The sequence below is a fragment of the Astatotilapia calliptera genome, chromosome 8 (assembly GCF_964374335.1).
Source record: "Astatotilapia calliptera chromosome 8, fAstCal68.1, whole genome shotgun sequence".
Lineage (NCBI taxonomy): Eukaryota > Metazoa > Chordata > Actinopteri > Cichliformes > Cichlidae > Astatotilapia > Astatotilapia calliptera.
Window position 1 is genome coordinate 8435249 of NC_137429.1, and position 24631 is coordinate 8459879.

A 24631-nucleotide genomic window follows, 5' to 3' on the forward strand; every position below is an offset into this window, starting at 1 on the left:
CAGACAGAAAGAAAAGCAGAGAGAGAAAGTCAGAGAGAGAGAGAGCGAGCGAGAGGCCCGTGACTGGTAGATGTGTGGCCTGTTCAGAGGGGCATTGTTAGAGCTATGAGAGGACAATGCACTGCCCCCGCCCTGAATACTCGCCATACCAGCTGACCAGCCATTACCAGCACTGCTGCACCGTTACAATTCCTGCTGCTCGGACACACACAAACACGTACACACACGGCCTCAATCATAAGTTTGGTCTTACAAGGAAAAAACACACTGTGTGTATAACACTGGAGAGAGGAGAGAAACCAGGTGGGAGGCCAGCACCGCCTGACAAAAGGCTTAAGCTGAGGCATGCATGGGCACACAGACTGTGTCGCCACTATGTGTGTGTGTGTGTGTGTGTGTGTGTGTGTGTGTGTGTGTGTGTGTGTGTGTGTGTGTGTGTGTGTGTGTGTGTGTGTGTGTGTGTGAGAGAGAGAGAGAGAGAGAGTGGACGCGAACATGCGTGTGATTTACAACAAGTTAAGTTTAGACCCTCGCACCTATCTGTTTCTTCAGCAGTAACATTTCTCCTGCTGGAGCAGCAGCAGCAGCCGTAACCACCCACAAAGGACAAATGCAGCACTCACACCATCTTATTATTTCAGTGACAAAAGTCTTCAAAGCAGTGAACAGGAGAGGAGAGGAGAGTTTTCCACTGGAGGATGAGTACAGTACTACCAACAAAAAGCAATTAGAATATATACATATACTAATTAAGAGGCACCTCAATGTTCAATTTAGATCTTAGGGCTGTGTATTCTTAACTGATAAATATAATCTGTGTAAAACTGTAATCTGAAAAGAGAAAATCTGTCAATTTTGAATCTATTGGCCAAAATCTCCTTTCAAATAGGAAATTTTTGCTGCTTTTCTCTCTATAGGTGGCTGGATCAAGTGACCATTTCCTGACATTAAAAGCAATCAACATATCAATCATTAATAAATGCAATCAGCAGTGTTGGGAAGCTCTTCGTTCATTTATTCAAGTACTGTACTTGTGCACAGCTGTGAGGTGCTTATATTACTGATTTAACACCTGCATATGAAACACTTTTTTTATTTGACAGCTTCAGCCCACTTCAAGGTTATTTTTTATATACATGTATAGAATACACAGCTCAGAGTAAACCAGTGATTTCCAACATGTGTGGCTTGCGACTTCTTATGAAAGCAATGTTTCAGACATTTAGGAGCATTTAGGTTTCCCTTTAAACGTCTCTGATTAAAGGATCAAATGTAGGAATAAAAGTGTTGATAAAAGCTTAGATTTTTGCAGTTCGTATTCCATTAATCATCTCATGTCCCCTTAAGCTTATCTTAGAGGCTGGGACTCCCTGCTGTATAGGATGAATACTGCTGTTTTCAGTTGCTTCAGTCACAGTAATATCATGTCTGATCATTTGTCAGTCACAAAGGTCATTTTTCAGAATACCTATCTTTGAAGTTTTGATTTTAAGTATTACATTAAATCATGCACAACTTTTTTTCTAGTATTTTTACTGGCTATTATTTGGCAGTTTTACTTTTTATTTATTTCTATGTTGTCATTAGTTATTGTGATTGATTATTGTTGTGTACCATCAAAAATATAATATTTTCCATAAATGCCTTTTCCTGAAAATGTTTGTCAGCATAACCAGTTTGAGGAGGTGTTGGTGCCTGTGTTTAGTGAGACTGGGAGGTATACTGGGAGAGTATACCCCCCCGTCTGTGTTTGTACTGGTGTACCGTTCAGTTCTGAACGTCACATCTGCTACCCCTGACAAAATATAAGCCGTGCTACCCATTACATAACGAAGGAAAAGGAAAATTAGTACTGAAAACTCGTGAAAACTAAACCAAAAATCGAACATATTTATAAGAAAACCTAAACTGTAATGAACAGATCTACTGAAATCAAAAGAAAACGAATCCAGTAAGGTAAGAAAAAGTACAATCGTCCTCTCTGCAGGACTTTAAGTTAAAAAATAATAATAATAAAGTGCATGAACCTCAAAACATTCAGATCCTGGGGGCGTACACCCTTCATGATTCGAGTGATGGACAGTAACTGTTGTAGAACAGGTGTGCATACCTATGCTGAGCTGTTTTATTGTTATTCAGTGTGTGTGTGTGTGTGTGTGTGCGGGGGTCAGGGAGAAAGAGGGGTGCTGCTTCTCAGGCTGCTGCTGCTGCCGAGGGGACGGGCACGAGCCTCCTCCTCCTCCTCCGCCCATCTCACAGATATCGGCTTCGCGCAGCACGCTCCCGATAGCCCACTCGTCTCGCTGCTGTACTGTAATCATATGATAGTGAGCCGATCCCCGCTGCAGAATACCCACACACCGGCGGACATAAGCAGAGGAGCCGCGGCGGATCAGACTAGTTGATGGTAAACTTGTAACCGCCGGAGACGTGCGCGGAGTCGGGCAAAGTGTCAAACCGAGCTGAACTCTCTCCCCGTACAGGAACTTTTTCAAACTCTGGAGAGTCGGGCAGAGGGGGAACCGTGTGGAAGAAGACAGGGCTCGCATACGAGATATTAACCGAGGGACAGTCGATTTTACAGGAGTTGAGAGTTGAATTTTCTCAGTAGGTGGAGAAGCGGTCAGCGGGTCGCGCTCGGCGGAGTCCTCTGGGATCCTCGCATCGCTTTTCGGGGCGTGTGTTTCTCCCCCTCAAAAAATAATAAATAAGAAAAAAGAAAATAAACCCTTCATCAAGTTTTCCCTGCTCGCTAGGTCACTTTATTGCTTAATCAAAAGCCATGGTTGGGGAGACAGAGGTGAAGGAGAGACCCAAGTCCAACCCGGACTATCTAATGCAGCTGATGAACGACCGAAAGGTGATGAGTTCCCTGCCCAACTTCAGCGGCATCTTCACGCATCTGGAGCGGCTGCTGGATGAAGGTAACCCCCGCATGTGTTTGAAGCTTTGAACTCTGTAGCCACTTGTCACACTACAGGGGGAGATGAGGCCATCTTCTCTCTCTGTCTCTCGTCCAGTTTAGTGGTCAGTGTTCATAAAACGTGGCCGTTATCGACTGACTTTATTGAATTAGTGATTAACTGAAGGAATTCCTCAGTGGCTCCTCAGAAACGTAACAGCAGTGTTACCCACATCACACAGTGGTAAATTATCCTGCTCACAGTCCAATAAGACTGTTTGGATATCAAAACATTTGCCGAGCTGTGAGTGTAAACCCACATTCTTGGCTTCAAATTGTGGATGTAGGGGATGTGTTTGTTGCATGAAGTCACATTTTAATTTGTTGAGAGAAGCAAAGCTCTCTCTCTCTCCCTTTCTCTTTCTCTCTCTCTCTCACACACACACACACATTCACAGAGGGGCAGTTGGTGATGGGAACAAACAGACAGTTGTTAGTCTTTCCCAGTGACCTAATGCGCAGGCTTGTGTGAATGCTTGAGCCCATCCCTGAGCAGGAACGAGACTCTGTCACTGTGCAAAATATTTGATATCTGTATCTGGCTGCTTACACACCCTGAAGTCATGCTTTCTGCACAGAGGATCAATGCACCTGATTAGTTGTACTTGTTGATATGCAAGATAAAAGAGAGGAATCGCAAAGAGACACAGCTCAAATGTCTCTAGTTGCCACCAGCTATCAAGGCCTGTTTTTGCTGCGGTTGCTGCACATCAGGATCACAGAGGTCCCGACTTTGCGCTCTGTGACAAGTCTCGTGACGCAGCAAGGTTGTTCTCATATCAGACGACCTCTACAGCTCGGTAAAGAGGTCGAGTTAACATCTCTGGTTGTGTTCGTGTTAAGGACTGACAGCTGAGCGTATTCATCCCTCAGTGGCGATAATGTGACACCCATGGTTAGCATGAAAGACATTGTGCCATTCCCATTTTTGAGGCTGCCTGTGTCTTCTGCTTGAGTTATGTGGTCAAGCTGCTCAGACGTAAGGCCTCTATATCAGAAAAAAAAAGTTTATGTAAGGCATTGTCAGGCTACTTGACTCCTCCAAGGCTGCACTCTTGCCCAGTCTATATATAAAGTCCTATGACAGGCTGAAGTGTTAAGATAAGGCCTGCTGCAGCTCCCTGCTTTGTCTTTTTCTCCTTGGACTTTCTTGTTCTTCTTTCACTTCTCATTTTCCTCGAGCTACTTTTAACTCAAGTGTGACAAAAGCCGTGTTTGTCTGCACAGATTTGTTTGTGTGCTTGCTTTAATAGTCACTTCTGGTGTCCAATAGGTTAGAATTGGTCATTAGGGGATCATCGGTGTCACTGCGGCAGTGGCTGTAATTATAGCGTCCTACTGTAGTTATTACGGTCAGACTTATCACTCTCAGAGCAGGGAGACGTGCCTGTCAGCGTGCTTAGGTCAGATGATATTTGCGCCTCAAGGCAGTTATTCTGCCGTGTGTGTGTGTGTGTGTGTAAGTGTGTTTGTCAGTGTGTGAGTTCAAACCAGGGGTCTGTGTGTATGTGTCACATATGTGTTTGTCTGCTCCAGTACCAGTTATTATTGTGCTAGTGTGTCATTACAAAGGCATCAGAGGCTAGCATTGGTCATCGAGACAGCACTAAACAAACACACAGGCAGACAAACATAGTCTGTTTTATAACGGTGCTTCTGTAGCAAACCCCAGCCACAGATTAGACCTTTTAAGAAATTAATTTTTACACTTAAGTCAGCTGTTCTGGTTTTTCAGTGACTGCGTATGCTAATATGTTTTATAGTCTCTTCTGATGTTTCGTCGAGCTGAAACGTTTCAGAAAATCATTCGGGATCTATTTTTAAAGTTAATTTTAAAGCCAAATTCATTGATTGTAACTTATCCAAGTGATATTTGGACAAAACAAGATATTCGTACACAAAAAAAATGCTGATAAGTGAAAAAAGCGATTACAGATTAAAATTCTTGCTAATACTAGTATTAATACTAATACTTACTCATATTGCTTTATAAGATACCTTTTCCATATTTGCCTCTGAACGACTGCCCTGCACAGGACCCTCATTGACTGGTAGGTCACTAAGGCCCCCAGTAACTTCTGTTTTTCACTCGCATTATTTACACAGCGATCTGATCTATAGTTGTGTGTGTGTGTGTGTGTCACACAGAAAGAAATAGACAGGAGGCTGTCAGAAATGGAGGACACCTTATTGCAAAGCATTCAGATTTTACATTGTGGTGCAGAATGCTTGTCTCCTGCCTGTTTGTCTGTCAGAGCTTCCTTTAATTCTGGCGACGGTGAGTCATCGTCCTAAGAAACGGACAGAAGAGAAGAAAGAAATGTGAAACTTGCTGTCCCCCTCCTCCATGGACAGACTTTCATAGTTCCTCCTCCTTTCTCTCTTTCTCCCCCCCCCCCCCCAAAGAAATTGGCAGGGTACGCAAAGACATGTACAACGACACGCTGAACGGCGGCATGTTCAACGGACGGGACATGGAGGAACTTCCCGAAGCTGTCGGTCCCGTGGCTCAGCTGCAGGAGAAGCTCTTCGTGCCTGTCAAAGAGTACCCAGATGTGAGTGGGCAAATCAGTGACCTTTGACCTTTCTGTTTACTTTTCACTGTTGTCGCTTTATCTCTTCTTAGTGCAGAAAGGATGCCAGAAAATCAGCGTGGCTCCTGATCACAGGGACATTTTGATTTAGATTTCATCTAAAAGCTGATTTCATTCTGAGATCATCTTTGTCTACACCCAGTGATGTAATCTGAACTTAAAATAGATCAATAATGAACCATAGCCAGTGGGTCCAATGGCATATAAATGAATAATTTGCAGGAATATCTCGGTTTGTTTACTCCAAAAGCCAATATTGTGATGTAAATCTCCCCACTGTGACGCTGTTTTCACCTTTAGGTTTATACCATAAATATTTACAGGAGCTCAAAACAGTGGATTAAGATTTTCCACCAAATATAAAGACAAGTGCACTGCAGCGAAGAGACTTTACCATCCAGCACATCCCTGCTCACGCCAAGTACAGCTAAGCTAAGCACTTCAATATGAGTTATGCTGATCCAGATTGAACGACTCACATGATTTTCTCCACGCATCAGCTCGCCAATCACCAAATACAATGACAGGCTGTCCTCGCTCACATGACAAGAGACTAACAGGACACATGCAGGACTACATTGGAAAATGGTTGAGATCAGGGTTAAATTTAGAGAGGAGTGTGCACACAAACCTGGATTTGTGTGAGTGTAGGTGAAAGTCGAGGGTGACCTTAGAGGTTGAAATATGTTGCAGCCATTACTCAAGTTAACTTCTGGTTAAACTGGAGGGAAGAAAAGGTGGAAGAAGCTGGACAGTTGTTATCAGACAAGTGGATAAAGACAGAGCAATAGGGAATAGTGGCAGAAAAAAAAGACACACACACACAAACACACACAGGGGGGCAGCTGTCCAGTTAATCACTCAGTCTTAGTGACAGATAAGGTTAAGAGAATGTCGCTATCCTGTCATGCCACGAGCACCAGCCAGCACCCATATAATGAGCTATTTTTGTCTCTCTTAGTAACACAAACACATCGCAGATGCACAAACCTCAAAGGCACACTCGCTCGTACAAATACTGGCACGTAGTAAAGACACAGTTTTGGCTTGCAGTGCGCATCAAATCATTTCTTCCTTCAGCTCTGTTTATATCTGTGTGTTTCGCTCTTTTGCGCAGTTCAACTTTGTTGGGAGGATCTTGGGCCCACGTGGACTGACGGCCAAGCAACTGGAAGCGGAAACCGGCTGCAAGATTATGGTGCGAGGAAAGGGCTCCATGAGAGACAAGAAGAAGGTAAACGCACCAAGTAACGCTGAAGATACGTGTGTTTTATCATCACATTTAGGACTGTTTTCGTACATCTTCACGTTATCTTTTTTAAAAGTGAGTCTGATGTACTTTTCTCGATTTTCAGTCATCTCTATCCACAGGTTCAATGATGGGGTTAATTTTAATAGGTCATACCATTGCACCAAAAATGCAACTGCTTGGTTGGTTTCTCTTCTTTGATCTGTGAAATTCTAATTCTGGTTGCGACCTTTGAAGCTCCAACCACCTGCTGATCAAACCTTCTGTTTCTGAGGGGCAGCCAATGAGAAGAAGGCTAGCTAAAAGGAGCCTTAAAGGGAGAAGAGTTAAATGAGCTGTTTAATGCAGAAGATGACCTGAAGGGTCTACATAAATAGCTAGTATAAGAAGGATTACTTTGCATGGTGAATCAGGCAAAGCTACTCTACTAGAATCTGACAGCATGGAGGTGGGAGTGAGCAAATATATTTTGGGAAATATGAATTTGAAAGACTATTGATGAAGGGAACTGGTATAGAATGATTGCACCTCCAATCTTTCCACCTCAGATCCATTGTTCACTTGTTTTTTTACATATTAAAGAAAATGATATAACATTTTAACAAGTGGGGCCCAGGTAGGTGGATTTTATTGCCTCGGGGCATTGCAAAGCTGGCTGTTTTCCTCTCTTTTCAGTCTGCAGCCAATCTAAGCTTTTAGCTGTGGCAGTGATGGTATTCTCTTCATGTAACTCTGGAAGAAATCAAATCAAAGTGTAATAGTGTTTCATGGCAGGTTTACATTCCTTTTAGCTTGAAAGTCGACTTGGAGAAACTCTGGCTGAGGCAAGACATTACTGTCAAAGCTTCATTTTTGGTGTGTTTCCTATAGATCTTAGTTTTAGATGCTTTACAGCTCAACAATGAGATGAATCTGAAAAGCCTTTACACTCCTCCAGAGATTTAAAAACTGCTAAGACTTGCTTTGTAACTTGTTAACAGTACCTGTGATTTGGAGAAAGAATGTTTTAACCCACCACACACTGAAACATGGCTTAAAATTGTAGAAATCTATATGATATATAAGCTGAGTGAATCATCAAGCATCCCCATATGGAAAAGAAATAGAAAAACCTTGCATCAGATGTGGCCTACTTCATATAGTGAATCATATAAGGCTTATATGATTCACTCATGAAAGTGTCCACTTTCATATATTGTTTTAGTAAGTATCCAAAACATACAAGTTTCATTTATATAATTTTTCTAGGGATCTTATATCTGTTTTCACACAAGACAGATACAAACTTTATAAGATTTATATATATCTTTTCCATGTGGGTCTATATAATTCTAAATGAAAAATGTTTATATTAGTAAGTGTAATTTAAAAAAAATATGTTATTTTGTGGTTTAGATGATCTTAGTGTCTAACCTTTAACGAGTAGCTTAATTTTATCCATGTTCAGCAGCATGCACGATTAGCTTCTATGTTCAGGACATTGGGGACGTGTGATAGATATAGAGAGCGAGGCTGAAGTGGACGAAGAGAGACGGGTTTTTCCAGGCCCAGAATGGGACTTCTGAGGTCGTGGGGGGGGGGGAGACAACAATATACGCACATGTGGTTCATGCACAGGAGAAACAATGAGTCCTTTTTCCTTCACTTCATATTTTATTTGCATGTAAAACTCCAAATTAAAAATACCCAAATTTCCCCCTATGCAGGAAAAACCCTGACAGAGAGCAACTAGATGTAACAGTTTTGGAAATCTCGGGGCCTTACTGGGTGAAATGATTAAACTGACGCATAGTTATGCATGACTTTTTGACCACTCTGCCACATCTAGCCACAAACACAGTTTAATGTTTCTCCGAGACCATGATAATTGTCATCCTAACGAGCTGACGTGCACGCAGAAGCAGACCATGTATCCCATGATGGGTCAAAGACATGAAAGACAGAAAGAAGGGCGGATAGATAAATAAAATGTAGGTTATATATAATTTTCTAGCTAATTGGAAAAGGCAGTGAGTTGAGATGAGTTGGCTCAGAAACTGAGAGACAGATTAAGTGGGAGCAAATCTATCTATCTATCTATCTATCTATCTATCTATCTATCTATCTATCTATCTATCTATCTATCTATCTATCTATCTATCTATCTATCTATCTATCTATCTATCTATCTATCTATCTATCTATCTGTCTGTCTGTCTGTCTGTCTGTCTGTCTGTCTGTCTGTTCCTTCTCTCAAACTGAGTTTTGCTGCTCCGTTTTTCTTTCCTGTCCTGGTGTTCGGTCCATCTGTCCTCCCTTCCTCTCCCCTGGTGTCTGCTGTTGGACGGAGTCGGCTCAAGCTTTCCAAACGGCAGGTGGAGCAAGTCCAGCATTCCACCCCCCTCCCCAGTCACTCTCTCTCTCTCTCTCCAGAACATTCCCTACCCTGCACGCCCCTCAGTCAGAGACTCACACATACAGAAACACACAGAGACAGAGAGGGAAGGAAAACAGAGACACAGTGGGAGGCAACTGGGGGAGAAGGGAGAAAGATGTTGACTTTTAGTGCTCTTCAAAAATGATACATCTCACTTGACAAAACAGCCACAGAGGACACAATCTGCCGGAATGCCACACTGAGATCTCGGAATTTCTGTTTTAACTGTAGCTGCACCTCGCAGTTATCTTCACTGGGAAAATAGTCTATTTATAATTTGTAATATCTGGCAGTCAATTCTGAAAAACAAAATTACGATTCTGCTGTCGCGTTAGAAGTTGTGTGAAGCTTCACTCAGAGGATTAGCTCTGAAGGACAAGCTTGCTCATTCTTTCCTCGGAGTTAGATGATGAGATTGCTATCACTTTCATTTCTGTATAACAAATTTGAAACTGAAGAGGGTTCACTTATCTTGGCATGAAGACTGAAAGGAAAGAAGCAAGCCTGGCAACTAAACTGTGCATAGTCAAGAAATGTTTCCTCACATAAGCCACGAATTTGCCATTTTGTCAAACTTTTGTTGTTTGGTTTGTTACTCGGCGGATTTTGTTATTCTAGGCTCGACCCAGATCGCTTGTTTCCCTCCCCTTGTACTACACTGCGAGTGTCGTGTCTGCTTGTTTATTCAAGTTGCTGCAAACAATGTGCTGCTCCTCTATGCACCGCTGTGCTTGAAGCTAAGGCTAACATCAACAACAACAATGGCAAACCAAAGCATTTGAAAAAAGGAAATTTGTACTGACAGAGTTGCTGGAGGAAAAGTTGTAGGCAAAGCTGTAGCGGTTGATGCTGGGGGCGGACGTGAATTTCCACAGCAGTCCCATTCACATGCTGTTTTATTTAGTTGAAAACCAAGAATGTTCCTGTCAGACTTGAGTGGAAAAGATCTCTGGTGAACCATGAATGCCTAAGAAAAATCTGAAACCTTTGCTCAGATATTTTAGTCTAGACCAAGGGTATCAAACATGCAGCCCGGGGGCCAGAAGCAGTCCATCAAAGGATCTAATTTGGTCCAATAGGTGGATTTGCAAAGTCTGAAAAGTAGTTGGAAGTTCAGCAAAGATACTTACTACACAGGAGAAGGAACCTGCTGTGTGAAAGTAAAGAGTATGTGTATCTGCAAATAAGTTGTGTAAATCTTAAAAAGTACACTAGTATTGTTGCAAGTGAAGAGTTTGTGGCTCTCCACTGTAATCTCTTAATTTCTTATCCACACAGAGTGAGTATAGGCTTACATGTGGAGTTGAACTGAAATCGCACCTTGTCTTATGACATCTCATGCTGCTCATCATCCATTTTCTAAATGGATCACTTATTAAATGTGAAAATTATTAACCAAGATCTATGTCTTGCTTTGTCTGGCAGATTTTTAAAAGAATGGGGTCAGTGTTCAGCTTTTAGGAGGAAATCTCCAGAATGTACTTATTTACATCACTAAAGAAAGAGAAAACTTTGGAGTGTCAGAGTTCTGGTATTTTCTTTTAATAAATAAAGTTTTAATGTAATGTTTTTAATAGTATGGCTGACCGAATCACCCAACAGATTTTGCCAACCCAGGTGTCCATGTGAGGCTGACGATAACAAGCTTATTCCCAAACAGACTTTCTTCAAATTGCTTGAATTACATGATAGGAAATTGCAATTCACCGTTTTCAGTTACATGACTGGCGCCTGTTCCAACATACTGGACACACTCCATTAAACTCCAACACAAGCCTGTTGGTTTTTCCATCTGTTGTGAGCCTTAAATATTTAGATGATCTTCCCAAAAAATAAAAGATGTGTAAACAAACTGCAAGTTTTGGGTACCTGCAATCCATATACTGCATCTGTCACAGCATTTCACTAAAAGCTGTGAAGTCTGTGCCAGAGCTCAGCATTTGCAGTGTTTTACATATGTGTTGTGGGTTATACCTTCTTTTGGAAGAACAGCAGTTTTACGTACAGTTTATTCAATCTGAGCCAACATTTATGACATTTGGGAGATGAGACAGGAAAAGGACTTGTTCCTTGTCAAAGCAATAGTAAGGACTAGTTAAGGGAAGCATGCCATCTAACATGGATTGGTTGTTGTTAGATTGAGAGTCATTGTTCTGGGGCATTAAAAACAAGGCAGTAATATTTTGAAAAGGTTACATGACGTTTTTTAATCAAAACCCATGTCTGATGTCGGTTTTAATGACCCACCATTGACAGAGTTGCTGTGATCAATTGGTTTGCATAGCTGCACTCTGCTCTTCCCTATCAGTTGCGAAAAAAACGAGTAGCTCATTAGTGCATCCGAAAAACCGGCTATCGGGCATTTAGGCAAAACAAAGCTGGTAAAAAAATAACTCGGGCAGTGTAAGAAAGCTTTGTGTTGCCCTCCAGGTGGGCCCTTGTATAATGATGTGTCACATGAAAACTATGAATTATCTGTAACACACAAAAGCAGATAATGGAGCTATTTGGAACACAGATGCATCCAAAACATGTGTGTAACCAGGTTTACCAGGAAACCGACAAATGCAATCAGCTGCAGTGTCGTTGGTGTTTTACTTGACAACGACTTCATAAGCGTTGATTTATTAGTCATTTCACTATCAGTTTTAACGAAGTGACAGAGCAGGGAGAAGGGAAGAAAGGAGGTGTTAAAGACAAAAGAGATTTAGGGAGATGTTACACAAAAACTCGAGAGTGCAAAACCTTCAGTTCAGTTCAATGCAACACCAATCTTGTGTAACCACTGAAGAACAGCACGTTGTTCCACGAGTTTGATACGCCTCCCGAGTTGCATTAGACAACCTTGAGCCTTGTGTGTAGTTTGAGGGCGAACCAGAACCAGAGCCAAAGAAGAAAGAAAAGTGAAAATCCTGTTCCCTCTCCGTAGCAAAAGGACCGAGGTTGTGTGTGGTGCATTCAAAAAAGAGCTTCTTTTTTTTCTTAAACTGTTTGTGTGTTTCAGGAGGAGATGAACCGAGGGAAGCCCAACTGGGAGCACCTCAGCGAGGACCTCCATGTCCTGATCACAGTGGAGGACACACACAACCGCGCCAAGATCAAACTCCAGCGGGCCATCAACGAGGTCAAGAAACTTCTCGTGCCCGCTGTGAGTATCAGTATAGCGTTTTACGTACAGAACCGAGGGAAAAACTGTGTGACTGGATCAGAGTTCGCTGTGTTGGTATGCATGGAAGGGGGAAGGGGGATTGTCAGACCAAAAGTGTGTGTGTATATGTGTGTGTTTGTGCCTTTTTTTGTGTGTGTCTCTGTGTGTATGAGAGAGTATGTGTAAAGGGTTAGGGTAATTAGGGAACACGCATAAAGGGGTTTCCATGGAAACCCCGGGTTGTTTGAAAGGCTGAGGGAATGAATGGAGAGTCTGTTCACTCGTTCTCCCCACTCCATCACTGCTTTCACTCGTTCACAACTCACTTCATTCCCAACTACTGGCTACAGTATTCCTTTTTCTCCATGTTTTTTCTTTTTTTTTTTGTCCACACAAGAGAACATTTTGATTGCACTCCTCAACATTTCTCACATTCCCCAGCCCACCTACTGCCCCCCTACAGACTCACATAAACGTACACAGTGATCACACTGGAACATTGCGCACACACGGGCATATAGACACAGGGACACACACACCAATACTCTAAATTATCCCGTGTTTGACACATAACCACAAAGGCACATATTTCGAAATCACAAAGCCTTTCCTTTTTCATCTCTGCATTATTTGCAACAATAGAAACAGAATGAAAAGCCCAGCGGGAGGGGGGGGGTCTATTGCAGCAATCAGCCGTCACTTCCCGTTCAGTCACAGCACGGTACACGCCAGCCCTCAGCTTTAAAGTATGTGAGGAGTGTGTGAAGGCAGTCAGGAGCTAAAACACCTGTTAATCTATGGTTGTGCATGTATGTGTGTTTGTGTGCAGGATAACGTCAATGATATGTGTTAGTTTAACCCAGCTGACCTTCCTCTCGAAATGTAAATCAGTCAAGCTTTTCACCACGCTGTAACTAGAGCTAAGAAGCTAGCGTCGCTGACACTGAATATGTCTTGTGTGGTGGGGCGGCTATGTTCAAGGTCTGCTCGGCTTCGTCACAGGCAGTGTTTAAGATCCCCGACGTTTTTCCCTTTAGAAAACATTTAGCATACTGTAAGATTTGATGACTTCTTGAAGGGAATCTGACAAAAGTTCATTCATTTGCTTGTGAATTGGTCAGTGACAGTCATGGCTAAGGAAGCTGATTGTGCTGCTCTGCTTGCATGTGCTGGTGTAGGCTGAGGGGGAGGACAACCTGAAGAAAATGCAGCTGATGGAGCTGGCCATTCTCAATGGGACCTACAGAGACGCCAATGTCAAGACGCGTAAGGATGACATCATAGATACATGTGGAGGAGGGTTGGTGGGTGACAAAGGAAGGGTCTTGGTACAGGAGTCCACTGTATATATGAACAATGCCTCTGTTTCTCCTTTTAAATAGACTGTTTGTTCTCCCTTCTTCTTCTCTGTCTATTGTATGTGCACTTTGTGTGCGCTCACATGTGGGTGTGTGCTCAGATTTTTCATTATTATATGTTTGTGTGCTTTACAGCCACCGCTGCCTTTCCTCTAGGGACCCCTCAGGCGCCTCGGATCATCACAGGCCCGACGCCCGTCCTGCCCCCCACCCTGCGCAACCCCGCCCCTGTCACCACACCTACACTCATGCCTCTGATCCGTCAGATCCAGAGCTCCACTCTCGTGCCGGGAGCCAATCCACATCCGGCGCTGGTGCAGCAAGGGCCCGAATCTGGAATCATCTACACGCCCTATGAGTATCCCTACACACTCACGCCCTCCATATTGGAATACCCGATTGACTCAACTGGAGTATTAGGTATATAAAAATGGAAAGTCCTGCACTGTCATGCGTAGTCAATGGATGTATTATGAGAACTGGATACTGGACTCCAATAAAAGTTTCTTACCAAACATTAGAAAAGAAAATCCTTCCGTAAGGGTTTCTTTTCCTTGCCCTTCCCATTTACCCCCAAAATTTCACACTGAAATACTGAACAGGGCCACAGCAAAGTTCTGCACTAGCATCACCAAACCTACATTTATAGATTTGTGGTTAGCAGAGTCATATAAAAGTGCACATTATTATTTTACTACATTTAATTTAAAGATAAGATTATCACAGTGTAGCTCACCGTGCAGTGCTGTCAGAGGTGCTGCTTGGGGCTCCCGGCCCCAGGGCTGACGAACTTTAAACTACAGCAATGGAAATGTGCATCCTTTATGATGACAGTAGGAGAGACCTGACCTCCCTAACAGGGCCTCTCCTGACTCCACTCACTCCCCTTCTACTGTGGCACGCATGAATCTGTTTAAACAACCCTACTAACGACTCAACGAAAGTGTCCCTCAGAATATAATGCTAATTGCTAGTCTAGCTTTAACGCTGGTTAACGGACACTTAAATAACATAACTTCCTCAAGCATCAAATAATTTGTTTTGTTTACTTTGATGTTTGCCATTTGTTATCGTAGCTAGCAGAGCAGCCTGGTGTGTCCAGATCTGCTGGCCATGACGTGACAGTTGAATGTGAGTTGGGAAGTCTGTTTACAATTTACTTGTTAATGTAAGCTGCAGGCTAGATGAACGTAGAAGCTAATAGTTACAGTATTAAAACGTCATAATCAGTCAGCTTGGTGCTGTTGCAAAAATAAAAATTAGATTAATGTGTTACCTGTTTGTTTTACAGGACTGCTGTTGGTGTTGTATCAGATTATTTAGTTGGAGAGGCCCTGTTGTGAAATTTTGTCCAAGGGCTAAAAAGATTCTATAATCGCCACTGGACACTATCACTATACAGTTACAATACAGCAATTGTACCAATCTTGATGCATTTCAAGGCAGTTAACTACGATAAATCATGATAACTGTGTTTCTAAACCCTTTCAAAAGATAAAAAGCAGGAATAAATTATTTATTCACTGCACTTTAGCGACAAAGTTTTCAGTTTAACTTAATTAAAGGGCCCAGTTTGCCACAGGGACAAATTGGTTACCATATCCAGTTCTTGTAATACATCCACAGCATATATAGATGCATGCAGAAGCTCATTGCTGGGCTAACAGTCCCTTCTTCCTGTGTTTTTGCAGGTATGGCTTTCCCAACCAAAGGCTAAGCGATAGCAACCCTTCCTAGCACACACACGGACTGGCTTGCAGAGACCCCTCCTCCCCTTTCCTCCTCCTCTCCCTCCCATCCTCCTACACACTTATCCCACAGAGCAAACATGCAAAGTTTGCTTATACTTTAGGATGACAGATTCCTCAACAGTCATTATGTAGTCAAGTGTCCATTCCTGTTAATTTCCTCTTTGTATTAGCACACTAGTGTTGTGGTGTGACAGCTATTTAACTTTTTTTAATAGTTCAGCTTCCGCTTGTAATTTTTTAACCTATTTTAGTGAACCCATAGATATTTTAGAGCTGCTGTTTGTGATTTAACCTATGTTAAAGCTTATTTTGATCACAGAGCTATATAGAGTGACTTTGCTTACAGCTGATGTTGAATCTACTAGTGAAGCTTAATGAGAAATTAGTGGTTTGGTTTAATATTTTCTTTAGAGAACAGAAGACCACAAAACAACAAAAGATTCTCTCTCTTAGAAGCGAGATGTGTTTGACTTATTTTCACCCTCAGCCTTGAACACTTTGTAAATTCCTGGTTTCACTGATGTTGGTGCCATGGGTGGACTGTCTGATGTCTTTCTGATGAGTAACCTTCTGTGTTCTGTTTTGGCGATGCCAATGGCTGTTAGCAGGTGCCATGACCACTAAGGTACGACGCCACGACAAGAGAATCCATCCTTACCAAAGGGTAGTGACCACAGACAGAGGTTAGTTAGCTCACCAGCCACTTTATGTGTATGTGTATCTGTATGTGTGAGTGTTAGCGTGTGTGCATGCAGACCAATGGACCAATTTCAGTTTACATGTGTCTGTAATATGGCATGCCTAAATAAGAAGTAACTGTGTCAGGCGAAAAGGTCACAATGTGAAACAGTATTTGTTGCAGTGAAAGTGAAATAAGTGAGCGGATTGGGAGGAACCATGTTAGGGGTGACAGCTGCAGCGGTTATCTGTGCTCGCCTGTTAACTTAAACTGGATGGCTCTCAGGCCGGGAACCTCTCAATTAGAATGGATCGTTCCATTCATGTGACTCGGTCCTTGTGACTCTAGATTCGGAGTCCTCTCTCAGAAACTTTTATTTTTTTTTTGTTGTTGTTGTTTATCTCTTCAGTACTACTTTTGACCCTGCAAATACTGTGGGAAACATATTTATACCCAACTTCATTCCACTAGATTCCACAGATATTTTTTTATTACTGATGAAATCCTGTGTTACGCCCACTTACTACATGACACTTAAACGGATTTTCTTTCTTCTAAAGATCTTTCAATTCATGGCGATCTTTAGTTTTTACTACTAAAACACAGCGTGTGATAACTACTGAAGTCTGTGTTACAAGCTCTTTTGTACGAAATACTGTTGTTTGTGGTCTTATCGGTCGCCCACTGGACTTTATCATTGGGGCTGTTTACATCTTTCATTTATTTCCTAGCCAGAGTGGTGCTGTTACCATGTATTTAGCTGCAAAATAAATTTGTATATAGGGATTTTAAGTAAGGATTTAAGTGCTTATATAAAGCTTATGGAACAAGATCGCTTGGAAATACTTGTAGTTTGTTTTTGTTTGTTTTTTAGTTTGTAAATTTTTATTTTTGTTTTTATGGTATGCTTTTTATAGATGAAGTGTCTCCATGTAAAACTTTATTCAAAGTGTGTAGCTACTACTGTTTTAGTCACCGCGAAGGTGGCAATGAAGGCAGTGTTTTGCTCTGTGTATTTAAGATGAGGTGACCTTCTCGATTCACGGGCCTCGTGACTGTTTTATGCAATAGAAATGGACTTAGCTAGCTACAATATATGTGTGTGTGAGCGGTGGCGCTCTTGTTGTACACAATGGACAAAAAAACACTAAAAGGCAATAAAGATGACTATTGAAAAAAAAACAACATCTCTAAGGAAAACCAAAGCCTCTAAATTCTTGCAGATAGACTTGTCTATTGTGAAACTGTTTCTTAAGTCCCTCTAAAATCACCATCTCTTAACCTCTCATTGCTGTCTCTTACGGTGCCTCTTTGCTTACTGTAGTTTTTAGGCGCTCTTCTAATACTTCATAGCAAATGGATCAAACCATAATCAATAATCAGTTAATCACCAAGATCTTATGCCTGCTGCTAAACATGAGCTCCACTTGTGAGTAAATGAAAGTTTTTCTGAGGCCTGAGCACTTTTTTCCTTGGACATAAAGGTCACTCTCTCACCCACATGAAACCATGCCGTCTCCCTCTCTGTCCATGGTTTCACTGTCTGTCTGTGCTAGACGTAGCCCAGCTAGCATGAGTAGTATCACTATAGCAGCAGTCTCATGACAGGAGGGGCGCCTCCTAAACCTCAGCCCTGCTAACGCATTCATGAGCACATGTGAGCATTGCTAACCAGCCATTCCTTATGTCAACACCCAGAGGTTGATGTAAGTTTGCGCGAATGGTTATGCGGAGCTCATGAAGGTGTTGTGCAGCTCTTGTGTAATGCGCCTCCTGCTGTGTGACTGCAGTAGATCTGCCTTGTTGTCATCCCGACGCCACTAGCTGACACTAATCTCTCTTCTATCTTTTTTTCTTTTTATGTCCCCCCTTTTATGTGCCCTTTTTGTTTCCTTTCCACGTCTGTCCGTCTCTGTCCGTCTAACTCTAGCTGCCACGGCAACTAACCCATGACCCCTTGACCTTCTGACCTTTCCGTCCACTGATGACCCACCCATCTCTGCCCGCTGGCGCGCTCATTGGCCCGCGGCCCTGCCACTCCCCCAAGCTCAGCCAACCAGAGACCAGAACATTGGGAGCAACCCAGCTGCTTCTGTTTAACCAACCAACCAGACGACAGCGATCATGGGAATAAACCTCAGGACCCCGCCCATCACCGAGTCCTAACCCAAACTTTACCAAACGTGCCTTCTTCCGATAGCCCAAAGCCAGTCGAAATTACAACCTTAAGCAGTAGACTTTACTGAGGATGGGCCACAAACTGGTGAAGGGCTCCTAAATAACCCCCGGCTGTGCCACACTGTCTCTCTGAGCTGCCATGCCTTCAGTCCATTTGATGCAATAATAATAACATGGTAACTAAACTGATAATGGTGATACTTATCCAGCACAGAAACCCTCCATAAATACTAAACTGACGGAGATATGTTGGTGTTTTGATACATTTTTTTCCTCAGCGGGCACCTCTCTTACCTTATTCACATTATAACATTTATAATTCATTTACAAATGCTCACGTATTGTCATGCTTTCCTTTTAAAAAGACGGTTCCAGATATGCATTTGACAGGTCAGATACTGCACAGCACGTACCGTCAAAAATGTCTCTTACTTCCTCTTGGTAACACATAAAATGCCAACGTGGAGCTTTTTAAAAAAAACTTCTTTCATTATAAAGCGACAGGTGCTCGATGGGGAAAAAGAACAAACTGGAATCCAAAATGCCAAAGTATCTCTGAGTGTTTCCTAATAGGTAACGTGTCTTTATACTGAGACGACGCATACAGGACGAATGCCAAGCCTGTGCAGTATGAATACACACATAAAGGGGAGGGAAGGTTGAACTCCTTTTGTCAAATTCTCGAGGACTTACACAACGATGCCTTTTTTTTCTCCACACTACAGTATTCAGCGAGCTTGAACAACAGTGCCTTTATTTATTGAGAGCAATGGAACAATGTTACACCTAAATCTTTTACTATGGCATCATGGCATTGTGCCCAGCTTGGTATTATATCATCTCCATTTTTACGACTTTACATCCACGGCTCTTCTCAATTCAAATTACAGTGCCAAGAGAATAAATAAAAATAATAAAAGGTGGCTCATTTGAATTAGAAGTGCAGCGCAGTATCGAAGCTACGTCTGAAATGTTTATGTGAGGTTCGGACGCCTCCGTAGAACAGTGTTACATTTTATGTCTTTGTTTTATTGTTTCTTTTGGGTGATTGTGCTGCTGGAGATGAAGTCGTCCTTATGTCTCTGCATGTGTTGTTTTTTTTGTTTTTTTTCGAGGGTGTGGTACGGTTTTACAAACACGCGCACACACACACACAAGCCAAGTGATGCCTTGATATAAGAGAAAACGTGCATTCGTAACATCTGTAACAAGTTTATAATGTATTTTTATATCCTATTTTGTACGTGAAAATAACATTAAATGACCTTTTCAGATGAGAACATTATGCCTTATTATGGAGAATAATTTGATAACTATCACTATCCTTCATGTGTCATAAGTAATCTTGTCACAATGTCCTGATAAACTGGAGTCTCTGATGTTCTCTGTATTAACTTGAGCCTCCTTTGCTTGCCTTCTGTGCCTTTTTGTATACTATGAGTGTGACAATTAACAGTGTAGTACAACATTAATCTACTCTTCAGTGCCAAGTGTAGGTTACTAACTGTTACCACTTCTGTGATTATTAACCTCTTTAATGGTATCTGTCTCTGCCTTTTAAAAAAAAATACATGTGTGTCTAAAAAGAATTAAAATGAAAACAGGAAGATACGTGTTGAACGATGATCTTTTAACTTTTAAAGTATTCTGAGCAGAAATAACTCTTTGTAAACGATTAAACTCATAGTTATAAAACTAACAAACTTTGTTGCTTTTTCTCTGTAGCACTTAATTATGCAAATCGGCTTCCTTTCCGCATACTAATCACAAAACACTCCTCAGATTCACAAGGGGTGGGGAAAAAACCCAAGCTGATACTTAAAGACAAAAAGGAGGGAAAAGGGCCAAAACATGTTTTTCCCACTTCTCCTTTTTTCTTCTTCCTGTGTTCTGGCTCTCTGTCTTCCTCTGTTATTTAAGTGGACATTACACACATTGATGTGTGTAATAAGAGAGAAGAAAACACCCAGCTCACCATGGTTTCTCACAGGCATGCACATGTATAACAGAAAAAAAAATAAAACCGGCGTGTGGGTTTCAGGTTTGGGGGACGAGATGGCTGGGGAATTGAAGGGAAATTGATTGTGCAAGCTCGCCCTTAAACATCTGCAGAGTAAATATTCCACATGATCACGGTCCGTCCCTGAAGCCTCAGAAAACCACAGCTAATAACCCACATGCTGTGTGTCATGGTAGCTATTGCTTGTTTTCATTTAAACTGAGAAATTTGAGCCTGTCGACACCTGTAGTTAAGTAAAAGTTCTTTTTAAAACTGCAGATTTAAAGTTTCTCACATGCAAAAAAAAAAAAAATCACATGAGGGTTTTTTCTGTGGTGAATGAACCCGTGGGTGGCTCATTCGCCCTCTCCCTGCCCTTCCTGCTTTCATTGTGGAGTCGGGGGGTGAGGGGGTGGGGGGGTTGATATTGAACTTCAGGCTTGGAGTTGAGCCTGCACTGTGGAGGCAACCCCACTGATCACAGAGAGAGAGAGAGAGAGAGAGAGAGAGGGGACATAATGTGACCGCTGCTGACAATCCTCTGGACAGGAAGAAGCAGAGTGGAAGCACTGAGTGGACATAGCAAGAGAGAAAAAAAGAGAAGAGAGAATGTGTGTGTGTGTGTGTGTGTGTGTGTGTGTGTGTGTGTGTGTTTATGTTTGTGTGTGTGTGTGTGTGTGTGTGTGTGTGTGTGTGTGTGTGTGTGTGTGTGTGTGTGGATAGAGATGGGTGGGGGTGCGTGCATGTCTGGATGGGTGTGTACCCTTGTCTTCGTTTTTCCTGTTTTCACTTGAGTTTTTGTGCTTTTTTTAAATTCTTGTTCTCTGGTATGAAACACTCTTTAAGCATCTGGTAATGTATTCTGCAGTCAGCGCTCCCCATTGCCAACACTGGGGCCCAGGGCTCCCAGAGCTTACAATCAAAGTGTGTTAGCGTGTGCGTGTGTGTGTGTGTGTGAGAGAAAATGAGCAAAAAGTGAGAAGGAAAGACAGGTTGATTTACATTGCTATGTATGCACAGCATTCTCCACATAATGAACAACCCCTGATTTCCTCTGCTTGGTAAATATTTGATGACTGAGCGGTGGAATGATTTTAGCTGAAATTCAGAGGACTCCTACAAGCTGCTTAAAAGTTGTATTTCAAACCCCTCTCTCTCCCTCTCTTGTCCTCTTCCCATGTAAATAAGGCCAACTCCCCCTAACTCCACACACCCTTCTGAGGCAGTTTAAAGACCCAACACTGTCTCCTTGTATCCTTGGCAACCAGCATACACTGGGGTCCTGTCGTGGCCTCTCTGTCTTTTGTGTTTGGGAGCTCAGAGAGACAGAGAGAGAGAGAGGGAGAGGAAGAAGAGAGGAGAGGAAGGAGACAAAAACAAGACTTACTGAAAAAGACAACAAAGATGACATCACTGCTATTTTATCCCACAACTGAAAATTTGGTTTGTAGCCCAACAGTGATGATGACTATGATGATGAGTAGCCAGAGGCACAAAATGGGTAGCAGCTCAATCTGAGAGAGAGGGGGGGGGGGAGAGGCCCAGGGCTGAATGGGGCATTGTGGGAAAGACAGTGGGCACACTGGGCAGTAACACAGAGAACACTAACTCACAGATCATGCCAGAGAGTCTGAAAACACCCACACTGGGCGACAATGGCAAACTTCATCGCTCCACTTGGCCCCCTCTGAATACACACATACAATGGCAGAATCCAAATAAGATGCTCTGTTATTCGTGAAATTTAACACACTACATTCCTTCAGTGCCTCCATCCCTTTGGCCAGCAGCAGATGGCCTGGTCCGAGCTGCACTGAACGTGCACGTCATGTGTTGCACGACAGGTAGGGCACCCAGCTGGCCTGAAAGGTGTGACAGGTGTCGTGGAAGTTGTTTTACCTCCTCAGCTCTGCTTCCCTGCTTCAAGTAAATGCAAACGGCGTCATGCAAATTTAACTTGTATGTGCCACGACTGGTAACAAATTTAACCTAATCAGTTAATTAAATCAAGCCTAATTAGAGCGAGGACCGAAAGGACCAGAACCAGCAGGTTTGACCCTCTGCAACCGGTTTCATCTGTACGGTGGGCTCTCTGCTGCCGCCCTGTGCCGAATGTGAGGAATTGCACCTTTTACTCGCGAAATGTTTGCAATAAACCGAACAGGTAAGGAGTTAAAAGACAGGAAAATAAAAAACCCACAGCATGCGTCAGCAGTAGAGCTCAATTCGTTATCTGATTGAATGACTAGTTCCAAGAAAGGTAAGACAATGAGTCTTGATGGGGATTTTTTTTTCACAATTTCACAAACTTCTGATAGAAGGATTAGATTAGAAATAAAATAAGTAAAAGTTGCAGTAAATCTATGAGAATTAAATAATGATTAATAATCATGGGGTTATCTGTTGTACATCTGATTTGTTTTATTGCACCATATGTCAAACATCTGAAATTCATCTACTTCATCTGGTGATGTTATCGGTTCATTCAATAGATGTGAGTCTCAGACAATGAGGCATAATGATTGGATTTTTAAGACGTTCAAGTTTTTATACCCATTAAATAAAAAGAAGTGTGCCGTGAGTATTTTGTACATAAAATAATTGTTGGTATATTTGCAAATTGCTCATTAAAGCATTTTTGAAGCTGACAATGGATACTTACAAATCATGAAGTCAAACTTGTTTTCAAGTGCAAGAACAATATTATATATTTACCAGTTTATACTGTATAATCATTATTACCAGGAGTAGCAGAATGTTAAAACAGATTACTTGATTGTTCCTCTTTCTCTTTTTTTTATTATATTTGACCATTATTGACATTTTCATATAATTACTTTTACTTACACGGAATATATTCTTGTACTACCAATGCAGTTTCTATCTTAAAAACATTCTATATCTGCTTTTATTATGCAAGGAATCATGAGGCTGGCTGCAGAACAATATGGATTTATCCTAGCCAATCAGCAAAGATCAGGCTATGTGACAGATAATGACATTATTGCATGCAATCAATCAGCAGTGACCTGGGGTATTTCACACCTCAGTGTTCTTTCAGGAAATTGAATTTTTCTACCCCCTACCAACTCCCACACCTGCGGTCATAACATTGAAACTAACAGTGGTAAAGTTGTTCTATTTTTTGTGCCATAAAAATGGTGGCACCTTATTTGATCACAGGCCCTGTTCACCTGAAACTAGTGCAAGCAATGGTAAGAACATTTTTTGACATACACCGGATGGATCTGTGAACCGTACTTATTTCGTATTTCAGACATTTTCAGGCTATAATAGTTAAATATGTGTAATTTTACGTTTTTTTTTTTTAACCTTTTAGCAGTTTTTATTATACTTAAGTTGCATATATTGGTGTTTATTTTCCCTGTTAGTCTTATTAATGCTAAAAATGATTTAGTAATTCAATATTTGTGATTTACTTAATTTTGATTTGATTTACTTAATTTTGATTTCATTACATGTAAGAAACAAACTGTACCACCAGTAGTTCTAATGTTTTTTCACTTTGTATTATATATTTAAAATTTCTGCGTCAATATTTTATCATTTCATTTTTGGTAGATCTATTTTTTTTTCTTGTTTCTTTTTGCAGTGGTCTACTTGGCTCTTGTATGGAAGCTTGCCCATTCAGTACTATGCAAGAGAATAACATAACATATTTGGGTTTAGACAAAACTGTGTGACCGAACTTACATTAACTTAAATATTTGAAGAAATGTATAAATCATTTGCCAAATTATCTTACTTGAGATTACAATAGCTTCACCAAGTACCATGAAGCAGTTGGCTGTGACTGGTGATATGCAGGTTTGTGTGTAAATATGTTATATACCATAATAACCACATTGTCTTATTGGATACTACTACCTTAGAGTAGTTTCACAAAGTATCACAAAGTCTGTCACTGGTATATGTAATATTCTGATTCATCAGAATTCTGATTTATCAGAATATTACATAATATGTAATATTCTGATAAATCAGAATTCGTATTATTATATTATATGATCTCTATAGGGTTGAAATTCTGAATTTCCATAGGTTAAAAGGATCTCGTGTCCACAACTACCATGCAGTCAGTTTTTTATGCTCTGCCTGCTCCTCAAGTTTGCCCTTCAGTTAAGTCAACAGATCCCAGATCCGTTGAACTGTCGTAAAACCGTGGTTTTATTAACGACATCAGAAAGACTTTTTAGTCGACTTATCACTAATAGATACGCAGTAGTACGAACTTTTGGTGTTAAAAATAAGTCTGAGCCGATCTTTTCTCTCATTT

General features: G+C 41.6%; 1 protein-coding gene across 4 annotated transcripts; it reads left to right on the forward strand.

Annotated features, from left to right (window-relative positions):
• The first annotated feature begins 2264 nt into the window (after positions 1 to 2264).
• On the forward strand, positions 2265 to 19615 carry qki2 (QKI, KH domain containing, RNA binding 2). Of its 4 annotated transcripts, XM_026178269.2 has the most exons (9): positions 2265 to 2924; positions 5369 to 5517; positions 6674 to 6790; positions 12226 to 12369; positions 13548 to 13635; positions 13863 to 14147; positions 15395 to 15418; positions 16087 to 16161; positions 18088 to 19615. In XM_026178269.2, exons 1-9 carry the CDS (start codon positions 2783 to 2785, stop codon positions 18108 to 18110), a joined length of 1047 nt encoding a protein of 348 aa, XP_026034054.2. In that variant the 5' UTR covers positions 2265 to 2782; the 3' UTR covers positions 18111 to 19615. The 4 variants fall into 4 exon arrangements, with proteins under 4 accessions (XP_026034054.2, XP_026034056.2, XP_026034057.2 ...); XM_026178271.2 differs by lacking the exon at positions 15395 to 15418; XM_026178272.2 differs by lacking the exons at positions 15395 to 15418; positions 16087 to 16161; positions 18088 to 19615 and adding exons at positions 14804 to 14858; positions 15419 to 15655.
• Positions 19616 to 24631: the final 5016 nt, after the last annotated feature.

Coding starts and splice junctions, on each gene's coding strand:
- qki2 (XM_026178269.2), top strand. CDS start 2,783: ATGGTTGGGGAGACAGAGGTGAAGGAGAGACCCAAGTCCAACCCGGAC. Junction 2,925..5,368: donor GGAGCGGCTGCTGGATGAAG/GTAACCCCCGCA, acceptor CCCCCCCCAAAG/AAATTGGCAGGGTACGCAAA. Junction 12,370..13,547: donor AGAAACTTCTCGTGCCCGCT/GTGAGTATCAGT, acceptor GTGCTGGTGTAG/GCTGAGGGGGAGGACAACCT.